This window comes from Eucyclogobius newberryi, unplaced genomic scaffold (genome assembly GCF_026437365.1).
Source record: "Eucyclogobius newberryi isolate DKJ021-1_F unplaced genomic scaffold, fEucNew1.0.hap1 SCAF_21, whole genome shotgun sequence".
Taxonomy (NCBI): Eukaryota; Metazoa; Chordata; class Actinopteri; order Gobiiformes; family Gobiidae; genus Eucyclogobius; species Eucyclogobius newberryi.
The window spans coordinates 28,203,148-28,225,004 of NW_027315846.1; the positions used below are offsets into that span (position 1 = coordinate 28,203,148).

Consider the following 21,857-nt stretch of genomic DNA (forward strand, 5'->3'; position numbering starts at 1 on the left):
TGTTATGATTTTGGGCGTTACAAAAATAAATTGAATTGAATGTATTCTACACATGCTATTCTACACAGACTTTATATATAAAGGCATATTTTACGTAAGGTCATTTTAACACAATTAGAACGTACACTTGTAGTAGGCCATGAAAAAAATTCAACATGACACATTTCCAAAATTAAAAGTGTGAAGTATAAAACTAGACACATTACTATCAAAAGCATGTCGGTGTTATCCCCCATTCGTCCAGGAGTGTTCATTGTAGAAAAAGATTCAGTTGTTTCATCTGGACTCTGTTTTTTAGGAAAAACAAAACGTTTTGACACACCGAGGGATCTGTGAATCACGACCAGGAACTCAGATATATATCCTACTCTGAGAAGAACCTGCCCACCGGGCGGGACCTCCTGATAAAAGGTGTTTTTGGTTTCACTAGAAACTAACCCTCTTTGTCGAACAAAGCTGCTCGGTAACCAGGAAGTACTGTGGATATTGATCAAATTATTGTCATGTCTGTGTCCTATTTAACATGAGTCAAGACGATCTTGCTGCATATGGGTCACAATGAACTATTCTGTGTATTTTAACTATTCTATGTATTTTCTGATTATCTGTGGACTAGTCTAAACAATCTTAAAGCGGACGTCATAGCGAAGGTCAGGCCATTTTTATCAGACCCAAGCAACAGCGATATAAAACACAGCTAAATCTTGTGAAGAGTCGAAACACGCCGCTGTTTTGCCTGTTTTTCCATGTTTTCATCAAATAAAGAACTTGAGAACGATCTTCGCCTCTCGCAGTCTGTATAGACTATACTTCGACAGAATTGGTGGAGGATGCGGGTCTCTCATCATGCTTGGAAAGGAAACATCAGAATTTTGCTCCAAACAATTCTCTTCTGGATGTCGGCTTACGACACATAGCGTCCAGTAACGGTTCAGCTGGGAATGATGGGAGAACAAGGACACCGAGCCAAGAGAGAGACAAGAGGAGTCAATTGCCATTACCATTGTGACTGGGACCATTTAACAAAAGCAAGGCAGAAACCTCTTGTATTTATTACGAAAATCTGCACATTGAAAATGCTAAATTGTTGAAGTTTGCCAAAACTTGACCTAAATTTTCCACATTGCACAAGTATGAATTTAGTGAATGTTAGCTCATTAGTTTAGACAATCAGTTGGACTGATTTAAAAGGGAGTTGGACTCTGGGAAAAAAATAAAACGTGGGACGTGTAGGTAACTAAAGGGAATAAGAAAGCTATTACTTGGCTTAAAGCGTTCTACTGACAAGATTAACTACCCTCTGTGGCTAGGTGGAATTTTTATTTATTCAGTTAATTCAATTTTTTTCAAGTTTGTATTCTATTTAAATTTCAAATTTCTTTAAATTTATTTTTTTTATTTATTTTGTATTTTAAATCTTTATTTTAATTTTTTTTTTCCCTAAACATATTTTATTGTATTATTATTGTTATAATTATTGTTCGAATTATAATAATAATAGTTATTATTATTATTATTTGTTTTATTCTTTTGTTTGTTTTTGAAAGACCACTGACTGCCACAGTTTTTTTATTATTAAATGATAATAATTAGAAATTAAGATCATAGATAAATTAAATAAAATGAACCTTATTCCATTCAAAATGAATACATTTTTGAAGGATCTCGAAAACACAATCCGTGCAAATGAACAAAACCCAAAGGAAGCAAAAAAGCAAACTACACAAATGAAGAACCTCTTCCAAAAATATGCAGAGAAAAGATTGATTCCTCACGGTGATGAAGCAGTGGCTCCTCCCACAGAACAACAATGGAATTGTATTAATGAATATCATCAATCTAAGGTCCTGCATTACAAAACACATCAGATTTGGAGAGTGAAAGGAAAAACTGAAAGAACATGAAGAAACATTTTCATTTTCAGTGAAACTACATAAAATGGCAAAAGACATTTTAATCAGAAGAGAGAGACTATTTTTGGCCAATATTCAGGTGAAACCAGAAGAGCATCAAACAATCAGAAAAAACAAAATGAAACAGAAAAACAGAGCCGATAAGCGCATCCCTTTTGGAGCGAATAACAAAAACAAAGATGGAGGCTCCAGCACAGAAGAAGAGAGCGAGCAGACTGGGGTACAAGGTCGACGTCACAGCTATAGCGCCTCCCACCTCTGGCCAAAGGAGAACTGCAGTGCCCCTCCGCTGAAAACGACCATCATAGCACATATGCACAACTAGCGAAAGAACTGAAGAAAATTATGACAGAAACGGAACAAGAAAAAACAGCTCCCCACACTTCTACTCCAGCGGCTCCTCCCCTGCAGTGCTCATCCATGGATTCAGCTCTGATAAAAGGTACAACCAGAACCATACTACAGCTGCTATCGAAACATGCTGTAGTCTCGGTTACTCTGACTGTGGTTCCGTCAGAACCCACTCAAGAACAAAGACAGATGCAGGATTTGAAGGAACAGGTGTTAGCTCTGACAACATTGGTTTCCAGCCAAAATCACATCTCCAAATTCATGCTCGAGCAGACAGTGGCTCAAAAAGATCAACTTGCCACCAATGCATGGTCACCACCTGGATTGGCTTCGGACTCAGATGAAGAAAGAAGATTACAACAACTACTGGAAGGAAAGGAACGGGAAGTGGCGGCTGAGCTACGCAGGAAACAAGAAAAACAGCTTGGACGAAAGGGGGAACCAGTCACAGTCCTAGGAACTGGGCTAATAGAAGCTAAAAGTAAGCAGCAAGTACAGCAGAAACTCCACATTCAAGGAGGTGTGGAACAACAGAAGAAAACGGGTTTAGACCCATTTGTGTCAACACCAAATCAATATGTGGTGGGAGCATTCACAGGAATGGTGGATGAGCATGGATACGATGACGCTTTCCTGAGTGGAGAACTTCACCCGCTCCCCGTACACAAGGGTACCAAGGAAGAAGATGATGAGTTTTCTAGCAATGAAGAGGCTCCTCCTCTCATTGCACCTCTCCGAATGACTGCAAGTAACCAAGAAGTGTACCAACCATTCGCATTGAAAGATCTAGAAGGGCTGATGTTAATACTGCCTGAACTGACACAAGGTGCGCTGGCCTTCCTCAGAGCATTGACCACGAATACTGCGGGAGAAACACTTTGCTGGGGAGATGTGTCTGCAATTCTTATAAGAGCAACAGATGAGAATACGGTGGCCAGGATCCGTTCTGAAGTATCCAAACAGATTCATGCTCCAGTTAGAGCATCCACATCATTTGCCACCATAAAGCCTCAGTTAACTCAGGTACTTAAAGGAATGTATCCCACCTGCCTTCCTGACGCACTGTTGGCTCTGGAAATGAAAAATGATGAAGACTACTTTACATATAAGCAAAGAGCTAAAGCACAGTTCCATGATGCAACTGGAGAGCCCATACAACCTGGTACTGGCAACACTCTCATGTTCTATTCTACTCTGGTAAAAGGACTACCCAAATGTGTCCAGGATCATTTGGCTGATGTTGTTGGTCTTTACTCAAAGACAGAAAAAGAGTTCGATGCCAACTGCCAACATCACGTTGCTAAGTACCTGAAGGGAAAAAAAGGACGGAATGAGGATATGGAAAAAATGAAAATGGCAATGATCAAATTACAACTCAAAAAGCTCCAAGAAGAGGTGAATGATAAAAAGAAGGAAAATAAGTCTGCCAAGGTAATGACTGCGGCAACAGACGAGACTCCAGTGTCAGACAGTGCCCAACAGATTGCTATGGCAATTAAAATGGTCATGGGACAAGTACAACCCACTATGGCACAACCACAGGCAGTCCCATCCGCCACAGGACCAAGGAACAACACACCTGCTTCAGAAATCATCTACAATCAAGGACGTGAACGTAATACATTCTCTCATGGAAGAGGACGTGGGGCAGGAGCAAGAAGAGGACAAAACAGGTTCAGCGTGACTCCTGATCAGTGCTTAAACTGCTTTGGAACTGGACATTAGGCTCGAGACTGCCCCATAGGGCAAACACAAAGAGGTCAACACCAAATGGCCCCAAACCAACCTGGCCAATTTCAAGGACCTCAAATGATGAATATGAGCCAACCCATGTCAAGCCAGAATCATCTACCACCACCCTTGCCTCTTGTGGTCTCCCTGGTTATACCATATCTTTGGGCCTAAGGCTGGCTCTGTTTCTGTTTTTCACCAATATTATTGCTATTGCCTGTGTATTGATTAGTGTTATAATTGGATGCTGTGCCGTCTTAGATCACGTATAGAACGCTTGATTGCATCTGCTCTTACTAGACAACCTGCTTATCTTTTCACCCTGATTACACACGCTATTACTCAAACACAAATCTAACTCTGATAGTGACAAGACTCCTATACTTTTTTCCAGAATCTGATTACTACATCCCACCATGTGTTTACACTAACTGGGGATGCTCCTTGTCTCACATCGATTTTTACTAAATGAGTTATTTTAAGGATTTGCTTGATTATATAATGATTTAATATGATTTTTAAACATTTAATATGTTTTTGGGGGGTTTACTATTCTGTTTATTTTAACTATTCTATGTATTTTCTGATTATCTGTGGACTAGTCTAAACAATCTTAAAGCGGACGTCATAGCGAAGGTCAGGCCATTTTTATCAGACCCAAGCAACAGCGATATAAAAAACACGGCTAAATCTTGTGAAGAGTCGAATCTCAGCTGCAAGACGAACAACACGCTGCTGTTTTGCCTGTTTTTCCATGTTTTCATCAAATAAAGAACTTGAGAACGATCCTCACCTCCCGCAGTCTGTATAGACTATACTTCGACAGTACCATCACATTAGTCCTGTTCTCAGGTCTCTGCACTGCCCCCTGTGGCTCAGAGAAGAGACTTTAAAGCAGCTCTGCTTGTGGACAAGTCTCTCCATGGCCTAGCACCAAAGTACATTTTGGGCACGTTAGTGCCATATGAACCATCTCTAAGGACCTCACGGACCGGCCTCCTGCTGGTGTCCAGAGTCAGGACTAAACATGGACCGGCCTCCTGCTGGTGCCAGAGTCAGGACTAAACATGGGCCGGCCTCCTGCTGGTGTCCAGAGTCAGGACTAAACATGGACCGGCCTCATGCTGGTGCCAGAGTCAGGACTAAATATGGACCGGCCTCCTGCTGGTGTCCAGAGTCAGGACTAAACATGGACCGGCCTCCTGCTGGTGCCAGAGTCAGGACTAAACATGGACCGGCCTCATGCTGGTGCCAGAGTCAGGACTAAACATGGACCAGCCTCCTGCTGGTGCCAGAGTCAGGACTAAACATGGACCGGCCTCCTGCTGGTGCCAGAGTCAGGACTAAACATGGACCGGCCTCCTGCAGGTGCCCAGAGTCAGGACTAAACATGGACCGGCCTCCTGCTGGTGCCAGAGTCAGGACTAAACATGGACGGCCTCCTGCTGGTGCCAGAGTCAGGACTAAACATGGGCCGGCCTCCTGCTGGTGCCAGAGTCGTTTAAATTTGCATATAACTGAAATTATTTAATTTGCATTCATCTCTGTTATGTCTTAAATTTGTTTGTGATTTCTGTATTTCAATGCATCTTTTGCTGTTGTGTGAATTACTTTAATAGACAACTCCACATTGATAGAAGAATTCATTTTCTACCTCTTGTTTCTGTTAGGGTTAGGGTGACTGGTGCCTGTACCAGTGACAGGGTCCAGCTTGTGGCAGGGTTAACACAGAGACAGACACAAAAACAACCATTCACTCTCATATTAATTCTCCTCCTGTGCAAAGGGAGAACAAATGTTCCCATAGAAATGTGATAATTTCTGCGTGAATTGTGAAATTAAAAACACGATTTACTATTAGTGGGGACTATTAGAGTGTCAGCTTCAGTGGACTTTTGTGGATCTATAGAGAGCAACATATTTAATACTTCATTCTGTGTATTGAATACTTTCTACTGTGTATTTAATACTTCATACTGTGTAAAGGGCTTAAGTGAAAATACTTAATCATCAGGTCTATTCTCATGTATTGGAGTAAAGATATTTTCAGCAAAGATTTTCATTCATTTATGTGGATTCACTCAGGCCTTCTCTCGTGCAGCACAGTCAGAGTGTGTGTCTCCATGGATGGCTGCATCTCAGACACATTAACAAAGTGTGGCATAGATAGACCCACGAGACCACCCCCAACCACAAACACACTCCGCCCACACATGCGCACATGTCTGGGATCCCTGCTTCTGCTCCACTGCCCTTGTGCCCTTGGAACCTGCACAAGTGAGGGCCACGATGAGGACTGGCAGTGGGCTACAGGAGCTTTTGTCCAGAGCAATTGACCCATCATTCAACCAATGACTGTGCTTAACCTGTCAAGAACACAGAGGAACCAGGATCTTGGTCAGGAATACCAGGACCAGGATTAACAACAGTGTGCTTGTATTGTCTATTCAAATTGGCTTGTGCTTCCATACAGCCAATTGTTCTGTCCAATATCTAGTTCTTCAAAATGTTCATTGTTGAAACCATTTTGGTAAAGAAAAAAAGCCCAGCTCTGTATTGTGACCTGCAGCTCTCCACTGATTTCCCTCAAACAGAGCTCTGCTGTAGATTTATCGAAAAATGTATAATATTGCAAATGTTAGCATAGTTGTCAAACAAGAGTATTACTTGATATTTTTTCACATGTTTTTTATATATATATATATATATATATATATATATATATATATATATATATATATATATAAAGACATATGGGAGAGGGAACAACAGAGATGCACAGTGGCTGATGGCTCTGCGAGAGGACCACAGCAACATCCCTGAGCAGAATCCAGGCACCATCACAGTGGCAGACATACAGGAAAGAGTCTCAGGTATGAAAAACTGGACAGCACCGGCCCCTGACATGATACATGCAAACTGGCTCAAGAAACTCACCTCACTCCATGAGCGCCTAGCAACCCAAATGAACACACTGCTAAGGGATGGAACTCACCCTGAATGACTAACCGAAGGGTGTACGATCCTGATCCAGAAGGATCCTTCAAAGGCCACAGTCCCGTCCAACTATCGACCATTAACCTGTCCCTCCACAACGTGGAAGCTCCTGTCAGGTATAATGGCGGCTAAGATAAATGGGCACATGGATCAATACAAGAGCACTGCTCAGAAAGGCATCGGCAAAAATACCAGAGGTGTGAAACACCAGCTCCTGGTGACAAAACACTCGCACAGGACTGTAAAACCCAACACACCAACCTGAGCACTGCCTGGATCCATTACAAGAAATCATACGACTCAATGCCACATACTTGGATCATTGAATGCTTGGAGTTGTACAACATCAATGGGGCTCTAAGAGCCTTCATAGGGAAACCTATGAGGTTGTGGAAAAACACCCTTGAAGCCAATGGCAAGACACTTGCACAAGTGTCCGTCAAATGCGGCATATACCAAGGTGATGCGCTGTTCCCACTGCTGTTCTGCAGAGGTCTGAACCCTCTCACTGCTGTTCTGCAGAGGTCTGAACCCCCTCACTGCTGTTCTGCAGAGGTCTGAACCCCCTCACTGCTGTTCTGCAGAGGTCTGAACCCCCTCAGCCAAATAATCAACAAGACTGGCTATGGATACGACTCAGGAATGGAGCTAGCATCAGTCACCTCTATATGGACGACACCAAGCTGTATGGTAAGTGCGAGCGGGACATTGACTCCCTGATCCACACCACCAGGATCTACAGCTCGGATATCGGAATGTCATTCGGACCAGAGAAGTGTGGTTTGATAGTCACTAAGAGAAGGAAGGTGGTCCACACAGAGGGAATGTGGTCAACACAGAGGGAAGGTAGTCCACACAGAGGGAAGGTGGTCCACACAGAGGTAAGGTGGTCCACACAGAGGGAAGGTGGTCCACACACATGGAAGGTGGTCCACACACATGGAAGGTGGTCCACACAGAGGGAAGGTGGTCCACACAGAGGGAAGGTGGTCCACACAGAGGGAAGGTAGTCCACACAGAGGGAAGGTGGTCCACACAGAGGGAAGGTGGTCCACACAGAGGGAAGGTGGTCCACACACATGGAAGGTGGTCCACACACATGGAAGGTGGTCCACACAGAGGGAAGGTGGTCCACACAGAGGGAAGGTGGTCCACACAGAGGGAAGGTGGTCCACACAGAGGGAAGGTGGTCCACACAGAGGGGGTCTCACTCTCAAAAGGAACAATAGCAAACATTGAGGACAGTTACAAGGACCTGGGAATCCCACAGGCAAATGGCAACGAAGAGGAAACAAGGAAAGCGGCTACGGCCAAATACCTACTCAGCAGTTGGCCAGAGGAGGAGATACAGACCACAGATGTTAAGACACGAAAGCTCCTGACCATGGAGGGTTCCATCCCAAATCCAGCACCCTGAGACTGTTGTAATAGAAAAATGTCATGTAATTCTATCTATGCTGTTTTGTGTGCAGATGATATAAGAATATGGTTTCCTGGTAAATGTGACTGACCGTGGATAAACCAGTCACAAGTCTCCCCAGAGACATTTTGAGTTATTCACAGATTCTGAAAGTGTAAATTCAACGCTATAAAATGATGTCTCACTCATGTAGATATAATAATATTTGAATAAGTTGTGGTCATTTGAATATATACAACTCTCAAATGCATTTACTGAGAAAATGGGGCTCAAACATTCCTGACCAGAGTGAGCCCACAGGGGGGCTCATTTGCATCTCATTGAGATAAGCCCTCCCCCCTGTCACACTGGCAGCACCTTCCCCCTGGCAGCACCTACAGCTGTCACTAAAGACTCAAGAGGAGTGTTGTTATTGATGTAGTGTTATTTTCATTAGGACTTGAATCAGAATTAGAAGTTATTAATATTATTTGTCTTATGCCAGCTATTTTTATTATTATTATTATTTGATTTTATCTTTATTTTAATTTTCTTCCCTCCATTCCCTATTAAGATATGAGAGGACCTGTTTACATGAGTTTTTGTTAATAAGAGTTTTTGTTTTTGTTTATAAGAGTTCTTCTATTAAGAGTGTTTTTTAAACTTCCTATAAGTTATCTGTCCATTCCCTCTGTATCTACTGTGTTGTAACACCAAAATTCCCCCATGTGTGGACATTAAAGGCATATCTTATCTTAAGTTACTATATTAAAATGGAAAAACTTTGATGCTATTCATGGCCTTTTAAAATCCAAGAATCAGAATTAGAATCGAACACTGAGCACTAAACGGCATGATATGTACATAATGAAATATAAGGTATGAAGTTATGTAGTGGAATAGGAAGTGCACTACATAATAAAAATGTATTAATCCAAGAGTCCAATTACATCATGTAATGTACAACATGTCTTTTGCCTCGTCAGTACAGAAAGGCCTGATTTTTTTCATGCAGATAGGTCTGCCTGTCAATGTTCAGTCCAGGTGGGACCAGGACATGCGTAGTAGCTAAAATTCCACAGGTTCTGCTTCACCACCACACCTGGTCTCTTGGCATCAAAGCTGTAAACAAATAACAGGACATTTTCAAAAATGGCTAACTATTTCACATAAAACACCATAATCATAAACCAATCATTATTGTCTTGAACACAATGTGAAAGTTATTTTCACGTTAACAAATCACATCTCTACCATCCAAAAGTCAGAGTTGAATTGAAATATTTACTTTTGATTCAGCACCAGGGGGATTAGCTAACTTTTGATTTAGCAATTCGGCGCCCGGGGCTAACAAAAGCCTGGAGCTACAGCTTAGCCCCCGGCTAGCCGTACACAAAAGCCGGTGTAACCTCCAAAAAGTGACGAAAATCACAAAAACTAACACCATAAAGCACACCCCGCACGACTCACACAACCCATGGGTCAAGACATACAGAACAACGCCGGTAACAACAACAGGCTAGTAGCTAGCTAGCGCGCTAACAGCTCCGAACATGAACAGAAAACACAAACTATATCTCAGACGATGGGGAACAGAGGAAGATGAGGTTCTGGATGTGGTCCCATCATGGGAGGACAAGCCCCAACATGGAATATACCACCGGAACATAACTGAAGTGGCTGATATCACGAAATCCTACCAATGGTTAGAAAGAGGCGGTCTGAAGGACAGCACAGAGGCACTGATAATGGCAGCACAGGAGCAGGCAGGATGCTGCAGGGACAGTATACATGGAGCACCATAATCAGGAGCTGGCATAGTGTACAGAAACATCTGTGCAGAGTACGGGCTGGAGACCCCAAGGACAAGGTGGAAACAGCTCCAAAGGTGGTGAAGAACGACCGAGCCAAGGTCCTCTGGGACTTCCAGATACAGACAGACCGAATGGTAATGGAGAACCAACCGGACATGGTGGTGGTCTCAAGGGTCAGAGGAAAGCCGTGGTGGTGGACATTGCAGTTCATGTAACATCCGGAAAAAGGAACATGAGAAACTTACAGCTTTACAGCTGCAGAAGGCCGAGAGAGAAAGAAAGAGAGAGAGCTCTTAGCGTGATTTACCTTGTGTGGGGTCATGTTTTTCCCAGAAGTACTTGAGTAAAGTCTCCAGGCTGATGTCTTTTGGAGAGAAGACCACACGGACCACCTCTGCATGCCCTGTCAGACCTGAACACAAAGAGCAACCTGACATTGGCTCATTGCTCAAAAAGGACCAGCGCATCACTTACAGAGGACACTTATTATGTATAGTAAAATAGATAAGATTGATTCCGGTGTGTTTGAGTAATCCTGCATTGTCCTGCACTGGAGTCTCAGGTGCTCACAGGTTTTAGTCACTACAGTTTCCTCATGTTCATCAAAAACATAGCATATGAGTTTTATTTAGCTTCATTCACACTTGTTTCTTTAATCCTGTTTTAGAGCTAGAGATACTTGTCCATTCCTTCATCCCACCAATTTTTTGATTCTAATCTCTGTGTGAAATAGGTGGTCAAGTGTTTAAGGCACAGGCAAGGCAAGTTTGTTTGTAGAGCACAATTCATATGGGCAATTCAAAGTGCTTCACACAACAGTAAGTAAATGCACTAAAGTCACATGACAGAAATCCCAAAATCTTAATTTGTAATTAATTCAATTTAACAGTTTTGCTGACATGAATCATACATTTTGTTCAGTGATCCGCAAGATGGAAAACCAAATCCCTCGGCCCAGACTGGCCCACACTGGCCCACACTCCATACACTCGTTTCCATATTTATTTGACATTGCCAGCGTGACAGGCGTCTCCGGGATGGGCACATCACTTTTAGTGACACGGATTCGTTCCCGTGTTAGGTTTCTACCTCTGCACACGTCTGTGCTGAGCGTATGGATCTTTTATGGTGACTCTCTCGTCGACGCCTCCACTTGATGTGTGGAGCTTTTGTATCTTTAACGACAGACCGGGTCTTGTCTGCCCCGCCCTAGATTTAGCTTTCGCTAAACTAAATCTCCCAGAAAAAAACTTGACTAAAGCTTTTAGAGTTAAAACTGGCTCTTGACCAGTGAGTAGGTGCACAGGGCTCTTCCTGGACTTTGCAGTGGCCTTAGTGCCGACTGACCATCTGACCAGCGTGTGTTCTGACCCTCTCCCCAGGCTCCTGCTCTGCGGCTGCGCTTGGACACCAGCACAATGGGCCATTGTGTCCAGCCGAATAATTTATATGTTTTTAATTGTGTCTCAATAGTCATTTTATAATTTATTTATTTTTATTTTATTTAAAAGTATTATTTTCAAGCTATCTATATAATAGTTCAAGTAAAATAAGAAAGAAATCACAAGTGCAAAGAAAATCATTTCAGTCATATGCACAGCCAAGCATAACTGTTTTTTTCATAACATTGTCGTAGTAGAATCTGTCTCACATCTTCAGGAGGACCAGTGATTTTAGCTGCATAAAACTGAAATGCAGATTCCCCATGTTTAGTCCTGACTCTGGCACCAGCAGGAGGCCGGTCCATGTTTAGTACTGACTCTGGACACCAGCAGGAGGCCGGTCCATGTTTAGTCCTGACTCTGGCACCAGCAGGAGGTCGGTCCATGTTTAGTCCTGACTCTGGCACCAGCAGGAGGCCGGTCAATGTTTAGTACTGACTCTGGACACCAGCAGGAGGCCGGTCCATGTTTAGTCCTGACTCTGGCACCAGCAGGAGGCTGGTCCATGTTTAGTCCTGACTCTGGACACCAGCAGGAGGCCGGTCCATGTTTAGTCCTGACTCTGGCACCAGCAGGAGGCCGGTCCATGTTTAGTCCTGACTCTGGCACCAGCAGGAGGCCGGTCCATGTTTAGTCCTGACTCTGGCACCAGCAGGAGGCCGGTCCATGTTTAGTACTGACTCTGGACACCAGCAGGAGGCCGGTCCATGTTTAGTCCTGACTCTGGCACCAGCAGGAGGCCGGTCCATGTTTAGTCCTGACTCTGGACACCAGCAGGAGGCCGGTCCATGTTTAGTCCTGACTCTGGCACCAGCAGGAGGCCGGTCCATGTTTAGTCCTGACTCTGGCACCAGCAGGAGGTCGGTCCATGTTTAGTCCGGACTCTGGCACCAGCAGGAGGCCGGTCCATGTTTAGTACTGACTCTGGACACCAGCAGGAGGCCGGTCCATGTTTAGTCCTGACTCTGGCACCAGCAGGAGGCCGGTCCATGTTTAGTCCTGACTCTGGCACCAGCAGGAGGCCGGTCCATGTTTAGTCCTGACTCTGGCACCAGGAGGAGGCCGGTGCATGTTTAGTACTGACTCTGGCACCAGCAGGAGGCCGGTCCATGTTTAGTACTGACTCTGGCACCAGCAGGAGGCCGGCCCATGTTTAGTACTGACTCTGGACACCAGCAGGAGGCCGATCCATGTTTAGTACTGACTCTGGACACCAGCAGGAGGCTGGTCCATGTTTAGTCCTGACTCTGGCACCAGCAGGAGGCCGGTCCATGTTTAGTCCTGACTCTGGCACCAGCAGGAGGCCGGTCCATGTTTAGTCCTGACTCTGGACACCAGCAGGAGGCCAGTCCATGTTTAGTACTGACTCCTGACACCAGCAGGAGGCTGGTCTATGTTTAGTCCTGACTCTGGCACCAGCAGGAGGCCGGTCCATGTTTAGTTCTGACTCTGGACACCAGCAGGAGGCCAGTCCACAATTAGTCCTGACTCTGGAACCAGCAGGACCCTGTCCATGTTTAGTCCTGACTCTGGACACCAGCAGGAGGCCGGTCCATGTTTAGTTCTGACTCTGGACACCAGCAGGAGGCCGGTCCATGTTTAGTCCTGACTCTGGCACCAGCAGGAGGCCGGTCCATGTTTAGTCCTGACTCTGGCACCAGCAGGAGGCCGGTCCATGTTTAGTCCTGACTCTGGCACCAGCAGGAGGTCGGTCCATGTTTAGTCCTGACTCTGGCACCAGCAGGAGGCCGGTCCATGTTTAGTACTGACTCTGGACACCAGCAGGAGGCCGGTCCATGTTTAGTCCTGACTCTGGCACCAGCAGGAGGCTGGTCCATGTTTAGTCCTGACTCTGGACACCAGCAGGAGGCCGGTCCATGTTTAGTCCTGACTCTGGCACCAGCAGGAGGCCGGTCCATGTTTAGTCCTGACTCTGGCACCAGCAGGAGGCCGGTCCATGTTTAGTCCTGACTCTGGCACCAGCAGGAGGCCGGTCCATGTTTAGTACTGACTCTGGACACCAGCAGGAGGCCGGTCCATGTTTAGTCCTGACTCTGGCACCAGCAGGAGGCCGGTCCATGTTTAGTCCTGACTCTGGACACCAGCAGGAGGCCGGTCCATGTTTAGTCCTGACTCTGGCACCAGCAGGAGGCCGGTCCATGTTTAGTCCTGACTCTGGCACCAGCAGGAGGTCGGTCCATGTTTAGTCCGGACTCTGGCACCAGCAGGAGGCCGGTCCATGTTTAGTACTGACTCTGGACACCAGCAGGAGGCCGGTCCATGTTTAGTCCTGACTCTGGCACCAGCAGGAGGCCGGTCCATGTTTAGTCCTGACTCTGGCACCAGCAGGAGGCCGGTCCATGTTTAGTCCTGACTCTGGCACCAGGAGGAGGCCGGTGCATGTTTAGTACTGACTCTGGCACCAGCAGGAGGCCGGTCCATGTTTAGTACTGACTCTGGCACCAGCAGGAGGCCGGCCCATGTTTAGTACTGACTCTGGACACCAGCAGGAGGCCGATCCATGTTTAGTACTGACTCTGGACACCAGCAGGAGGCTGGTCCATGTTTAGTCCTGACTCTGGCACCAGCAGGAGGCCGGTCCATGTTTAGTCCTGACTCTGGCACCAGCAGGAGGCCGGTCCATGTTTAGTCCTGACTCTGGACACCAGCAGGAGGCCAGTCCATGTTTAGTACTGACTCCTGACACCAGCAGGAGGCTGGTCTATGTTTAGTCCTGACTCTGGCACCAGCAGGAGGCCGGTCCATGTTTAGTTCTGACTCTGGACACCAGCAGGAGGCCAGTCCACAATTAGTCCTGACTCTGGAACCAGCAGGACCCTGTCCATGTTTAGTCCTGACTCTGGACACCAGCAGGAGGCCGGTCCATGTTTAGTTCTGACTCTGGACACCAGCAGGAGGCCGGTCCATGTTTAGTCCTGACTCTGGCACCAGCAGGAGGCCGGTCCATGTTTAGTCCTGACTCTGGCACCAGCAGGAGGCCGGTCCATGTTTAGTCCTGACTCTGGCACCAGCAGGAGGCCGGTCCATGTCTGGTCCTGACTCTGGCACCAGCAGGAGGCCGGTCCATGTTTAGTCCTGACTCTGGCACCAGCAGGAGGCCGGTCCATGTCTAGTCCTGACTCTGGCACCAGCAGGAGGCCGGTCCCTGAGGTCCTCAGAGTCTAAGATGGTTCATATGGCACTAACACGTCTGAGATGTACTTTGGTGCTAGGCCATGGAGAGACTTGTACACAAGCAGAGCTGCTTTAAAGTCTCTTCTCTGAGCCACAGGGGGCAGTGCAGAGACCTGAGAACAAGACTAATGTGATGGTACTTCCTGGTTCTAGTCAGGACCCGAGCAGCAGCGTTCTGGATGTACTGCAGCTGTTTTACAGCTCGTTTGGAGAGACCAGTGAGCAGGCCGTTTGCGCCCATTTCGATTTTCTTACAATGAACAGATCTAATCTTGACAGTTTAACAACTGATTTGGCGGCACTGCACATAGACCGGAAAAGTTATTTTAAAAATTCGGATAATTTTAGATGCCCCACTTGTCTAGAGGACGTACACCGAATTTGAGGTCAGAGGGCAAAATGTTCTAGGAGGAGTTTGTTATTTAAATTACTGACGTGTTTTCATTTTCAAATCAAGACGTGGCCATATGGTTAGTCAGGGGCCATGGCCACAATAATATGTTTTTTGTCCTCACGAGAGGAATGCATGTTGCATGTCCCGAATTTTGTAGCTCTACAACAAAGTTCATGTTGGGACGTTTACCAATGGCGCAATGTATTTTAACTTTTTAACGCACCAAAAAATGGCCGGTAGAATTTTTTTTTTTTCACTGCTTCTGAATTTTGTGCAAAGTGTTGTGAGTTTTTGAGCATTTTAAAGGGGGCAAATTAGAGCTCAAAGAGCAGAAGAAAAAATAACAAAAAAAAAACGTTTTCACCACAACCACATATTATGGTTGTGATACATATTCCACCATGGGGCGCTTACGTGCTTCGTCATTCACCCTCCCCCACCCACTCCCCATAGACTTCCATTCAAGTTAGCAGATACAAGTTGACTTTCGAGTACAGCACAATGCCAGGAGTGTTAAGAGTGTTTTTGTGCTGCTGCTGTTGTCATAGCAGGAGTAAGCCTTCAGCCTCAGTGTTTTCACTGCTTGTGCCAGGGTGATGCAGCGCTTCGCGCCTATTCACTCATTGTTGATTCACTAGCAAGGACCACACTACAACAATGGAATACGAAAGAATGTTTATTGATAATAGTGATGATGGAGCGATGATGGAGCGATGATAGTTGGCTGGGTAGAGACTCAGGATGGGGGCTCTGTCTCGGGTATTCAGAACCCCCCCTCCTTAGATGGTGATGTGTTAAGGTGAAGATGATAGAAACATGGCCTGGGAGGGTGGGGTCGAGAGAGAGTAGAGGCAAGAGATGCTGGGATTGGCCTGAATATATATATATATATATATATATATATATATATATATATATATATATATATATATATAGGCCTTCTGGGTAATTAGAGGCGTGGTTAAAGAGTGGAGGCGTGGTCCTGCTCCCGAACCCAAGCTAACGAATAACGATAACAGATTCTCTTTCTGTCTGCTGCCTTTCGGCCACGTCATGTCTTTTTTCATTTACTTCAGACTCTGAAAGTGGTAAAAATCTGTTTGTAAGCTGTATTTAGGTAACTTTACAGTATCTTTGTATCGTTTTGGCTTGGCATCAAGTTTGATCCATGATACAGCCTGGTCTTTCTGGTCTTTAGACAGTTTTGGGAATGACACAAAGTCACTCCAAACCTCTTGCTACTGGATGACACTGGAATTGTATCGTGGAGTCTAAAGTGAATATCCGTGCTTGTAGCTCATGAATTTCTTGTGGATATTTCTGATAGCGTTCAGAAGAGTCTGTTTCCCTTCTTCTCCCAGACATGTCACTGGCGTCAGATATGTTGTTAAAACTGTAAAAATGTTCTCAAAATCAGGAATCGGAATCAGGAATAGGAAGACAAAAACTGATTGAAAAGCAACACAAATAAGGAAAGCAGCTATAACAAGCTGGAGAAAGCATCTGCACATATGCCAAGCTCCAAGTGCAGCCGGCCGCAGTGTCTTGAGTTCAATTCCCGACTCTGACAATTTACTGCATGTCCTCCCTCTCTCTCGTCCTCCATTTCACACTGTCCTTTCCAGTCAATAAAGCATACAAGCCACAAAATCTTCTTTTTTGGACAGTGCCATAAATGTTTGTTTGGATGAAGAACGCAGCGGAGAAGGGAGCTGTGAGAACGAGAGAACGAGGGGTATGAGCGAAGCAGGCTTGGAGCTCAGCCGCTGCCAGCAAGTCCAGGTGAAGCCCACAAAGAGACCACCACTGTGCATGGATGGGATCATAGCACTATCTCCATTGACGCAGATGCTCTTCTCCTGTTCAGGCGCTGCCAAATGACACCTATGCATTCCGTTTATATCCTCAGAAAAGCGAGAGGCGTGGTGTGTACTCTGTTGGATGCTGCACAAACGTAAATAGCATGTATGTAATGTGTCACGTGTAATTTCAAATTGAACAATTTATTGGCAGACTATTTCTGCAGGTATGGAGACTCTTTCATGCCTGCTTTAACACATTTTCATTTAGTTTTGACTCTTTTCAGTAAAATAATTCGGGTTTAAGAACATTGGGGATCATTCAAGATGTTTTCTTAGAAAAAGTTCATAACTTCCACCTGAAGCATCTGAGAGATCTCTACATCAGATTCTTCAATTCAATTTATTTTTGTAATACCCAAAACACCCAGTTGCCTCGAGGCGCGACAGAGAAAAACAGATTAAACAATGTTCAAAGGCTTCATAGATTCTTGACTCTTAAGAAGCAAAAGTCCTTCTTATATGAGAGTTTAACCAAATTCAAGAACTTGCAGCTATGAAAACCATGTGACATGGCAAGCAAATCTGAGGCGGAGAATTGCAGTCCCTCCCCGCCAGAGAAAGTCCTGCCGGCCCAGATGAAGATCCTTACATCTTCAGTGCATCGGAGGGGGCGAGAGAATATAACTTATCATCATTGGAATTGTCCAATTGAAGATTTTAACATATTTGTTTAGTTTCTATGTTTTGATCAGCTCCTTCATGAGCCCAAGCCGGGTACCCACAGGCTGAGAGGGCATTCCGGATGAGTTTTTCCTCTTGCCCTCTGAGCTGGTGGGCACCTCTTGAGCTCTGAGCTGGTGGGCACCTCTTGGGCTCTGTGTTGTAAGGTTCTGATCACCTCCAGCTTGTGCTGTTGTGGGTGGTTAGAACCAAAGAGCAGATACTGGTCCGTGTGTGTAGGTTTCCTATATACTTCTATTTGGAGCTTCCCGTCCTCTCCTCTGATCGTGGAACAATCAATAAAGGCCAAGCGGTTCTCCTTAGAGTCTTCTCTTGTAAACCTGATATGTGGGTCCACAGCATTGATGTGCTCTGAGAAGGCTTCAGCTCATGTTTCTTGATTGTTACAAAAGTATCATCAACGTAGCGAAACCATTTCTGGATTGAAGTCGAGATGTCTTGTTTTCCAAAAACATTGTCCAGATGACTCCAATTTAATATTTTTCTTCGATGGAATACGCCTGGACGAATGAGGGATTGACTTCATTACAAATAATGCATCAAAAATGATCCAAATCCAATGCATAACAAAAAGAGAGATTAAATCGTGGGCAAGATGATTTGCAGAGAAGTTAAATAAATCCAGACAAAACTGAAGATAAGCCTGAAGTAGCTTTATCCACGTCTCACAGCGAAACAAACTTGGAATTACTACACATCTTCTTTTTGAATTTCTGAGATCAGCCTCACGATTAAAAAGTATAATTCAGATACAATTTAGATTTGGTAAGAAAGGGTTATTTTTTGATTATATCTGCTTTTAGTTTTGTTTGCGTTCACTCTAATCCAAAGTGAGCCAGCCTAAGCATGTCGTACCTCTCATGGCCCACTTTGGACCCCTTAAATGGTTAAGTATGGTTCACTTAAGACAGTGGAGACACTTTATATGTCTAGAATACACTGCGTCATAATGATGTAAAATCATATCCAGAAGAGTCATAAACAGGATAAGGCTCACAACCCGAGATACACGAGCGCATGTAAACACACTCGCAGGTTTGTTCTGGAACAAAATATTCCTTAAGTTGCAATCTAAGGAATGTATAGTGTAATGCCTCTCATCTGTGCACACAACAGCCTTTGAACAAACACTTTAAACAAATCACCTGTTATATCTGAACTGCTACTGGACAATAACATTGATCTGCTTCTCCTCTGTGAAACATGGCAACAGCCCCTGGACTTCTATGCTCTCAACCAAGCCACTCCCTCCAACTACACTTACACTGCCAAACCCCGCCTCTCCGGGCGTGGGGGAGGTCTTGCTGTTATTCATAAAAAATCTACATCCATCACTGTAGAAAAAGCTTCAGTTGTAGTCATCTGGACTCAGTTTGAAAAAATAGACGTTTCGACTCTCATCCAAGAGTCATTGTCAATAATAGAATTTAGATCGAGAACTCCGATATTAATACTGTTCTGTGGTAAGACCCGCCCATTGGGAGGAACCTTCCTGAAGTAGAAAGAGTTGTTTGTTTCAACAGAAACTCCCCCCTTGTATCTACCGAGCTAACCTATTCAGAATTGTAATGGGCTATTAGAATCCTCTTTGTCTTTGTGATTCTAATAGCCCATTAAAATTCTGAATAGGTTAGCTCGGTAGATACAAGGGGGGAGTTTCTGTTGAAACAAACAACTCTTTCTACTTCAGGAAGGTTCCTCCCAATGGGCGGGTCTTACCACAGAACAGTATTAATATCGGAGTTCTCGATCTAAATTCTTTTATTGACAATGACTCTTGGATGAGAGTCGAAACGTCTATTTTTTCAAACTGAGTCCAGATGACTACAACTGAAGCTTTTTCTACTATGGAACACGCCTGGACGAATGAGGGATTACACCGACATACATCCATCACTGAACTGAACCTCAACCTTCCATCCATCTCATCATTTGAATACCTCGCCTTCTCCCTCCCCAACTCTATCACCGCTATCCTGATCTATCGTCCCCCAAAGCCCCACCCCTCTTTCCTCACTGAATTGTCTGAACTCCTCACCATCGCATCCTCTCTCTCTGCCCGCCTCCTACTCACTGGTGACTTCAACATCCACATTGACTGCCCCAACGCCCCACTGACATCCGACTTCCTCTCTCTCCTGGACTGCTTCCATCTAACCCAACATATTGACTTCCCCACCCATACCAAAGGCCACACTCTGGACTTAGTCTGTTCCTCTCTCCTACCCATATCTAAGCCCCACCCCCTCCCCTTCCCACTCTCTGATCATCTCTGCATCCTTTTCTCCGCCCCCCTACCCTCGCCCCACAACCCCAAAAAACGCACCATCACCTACCGCAATATCAAGTCATCCTCTGCTTTCCCCCCTGACTCCCCCCCCTCTTCCCCCGACGACTATGCTGTCATGCTCAACACCACCCTCTCCGACTCCCTTGACTCCCTAGCACCCTGGAAAACCTCCTCCGTCTCATACATCAACCCCGCCCCCTGGTACACCCCTGAACTCCGCACCATGAAGCAGACTGGCCGCCAACTCGAACGACTCCTCAAAAGAACCCGCCTCACCGTCCACGCCAAAGCTTTCAAATTACACATCTCCTCCTACCGTGACACTCTCCAAGCCGCCAAATCTACCCACCTCTCCACCCTCATCAACAGCTCCCACCGGAGCCCTCGCACCCTGTTCTCCACCGTCAACAAGCTGCTCCAGCCACCAGACATCACCCCACCCTCCTCCCCTGACCTCTGCAACTCTTTCCTCCTTGCCTTCAATGACAAAATTTCCAAAATCAACAGCTCCATGACTGCCGTCTCCATTAACTCCATCACCACCCCCCCCCCCCCCCCTGCCCCCCCCCTCCCCTCACCACCTTCTCCTCTGTTAACTCCTCTCATATCATAGACCTCATCACCGCTTCCAAAACCACCACCTGCTCTCTCGACCCCCTCCCAACGACTCTAACCAAGGCCTGCCTCCCTGCTCTCATCCCCCATCTCACCACCCTCTTCAACCAGTCTTTATCCCTCGGCCATGTTCCTTCCATCTACAAACTGGGCTCCATCACCCCCATCCTCAAAAAACCCACCCTAGACTCCGCCAACCTCTCCAACTACCGCCCCATCTCCAACCTGCCGTTCCTCTCAAAAACGCTGGAACGCATCGTCGCCGCCCAACTTCACACCCACCTCCAGTCAAACAACCTCTATGAACCCCTCCAATCTGGCTTCCGCCCACTTCACAGCACTGAAACAGCCCTGGTCAAAGTACTCAACGATCTCCTCATCTCTGCAGACTCCGGGGCCCTCAACATCCTGTTACTACTAGACCTCAGCGCAGCCTTTGACACTATAAACCATTCCATCCTCCTACAAAGGCTGCGCCAACTGGGTGTTGAGGGCTCTGCACTTGACTGGCTCACATCCTACCTCACCAACAGGCAAGAGTTCATTTCCCTCTCCGGTCACTCATCCACCCTCTCCCCAGTAACGCAGGGGTCCCCCAGGGCTCAGTCCTCGGCCCCCTCCTCTTCATCTGCTACATCTTCCCCCTTGGTCACATCCTCCGCCAACTCAACCTGGACTTTCACTGCTACGCTGACAACACCCAGATATACCTCACCACCAAATCCACCCAAAACCCTCCCCTCAGCCACATCGAAACCTGCATCTCTACAATAAAATCATGGCTCACTCTCAACTTCCTCAAACTGAACAGTGACAAAACAGAGCTCCTCCTCATTGGCACCAAATCCACTCTCAATAAAACTGGTCCCTTTTCACTCAGCATCGACACCTCGACCATCACCCCCTCTACCCTGGTACGCAATCTCGGTGTCATCATGGACCCCACCCTCTTCTTCACTCCCCATGTCAGCCACATCATCAAGACCTCATACTTCCACCTCCGCCGCATCGCCAAAATCCGACACTGCCTCACCCTCCCCGCTGCTGAATCCCTCATCCATGCCTTCATCTCCTCCCGCCTCGACTACTGCAACTCCCTCCTCACTGGCATCTCCTCCCATTCCCTCCATAGACTCCAAATGGTCCAAAACTCCGCTGCCCGCCTCCTCACCC

The 21,857-nt window shown here is 45.9% G+C and overlaps 1 protein-coding gene across 2 annotated transcripts in view; it reads right to left on the reverse strand.

The window, feature by feature from the left end:
* The window catches only part of msrab (methionine sulfoxide reductase Ab), a 138,721-nt gene that overhangs the window by 42,277 nt on the left and 74,587 nt on the right, over positions 1-21,857 (reverse strand). For both annotated transcript variants that reach the window (XM_072457303.1, XM_072457304.1), the window contains exon 4: positions 10,513-10,617. In XM_072457303.1, coding sequence (XP_072313404.1) covers positions 10,513-10,617 — 105 coding nt within the window. The remainder of the gene's footprint in view (positions 1-10,512; positions 10,618-21,857) is intronic.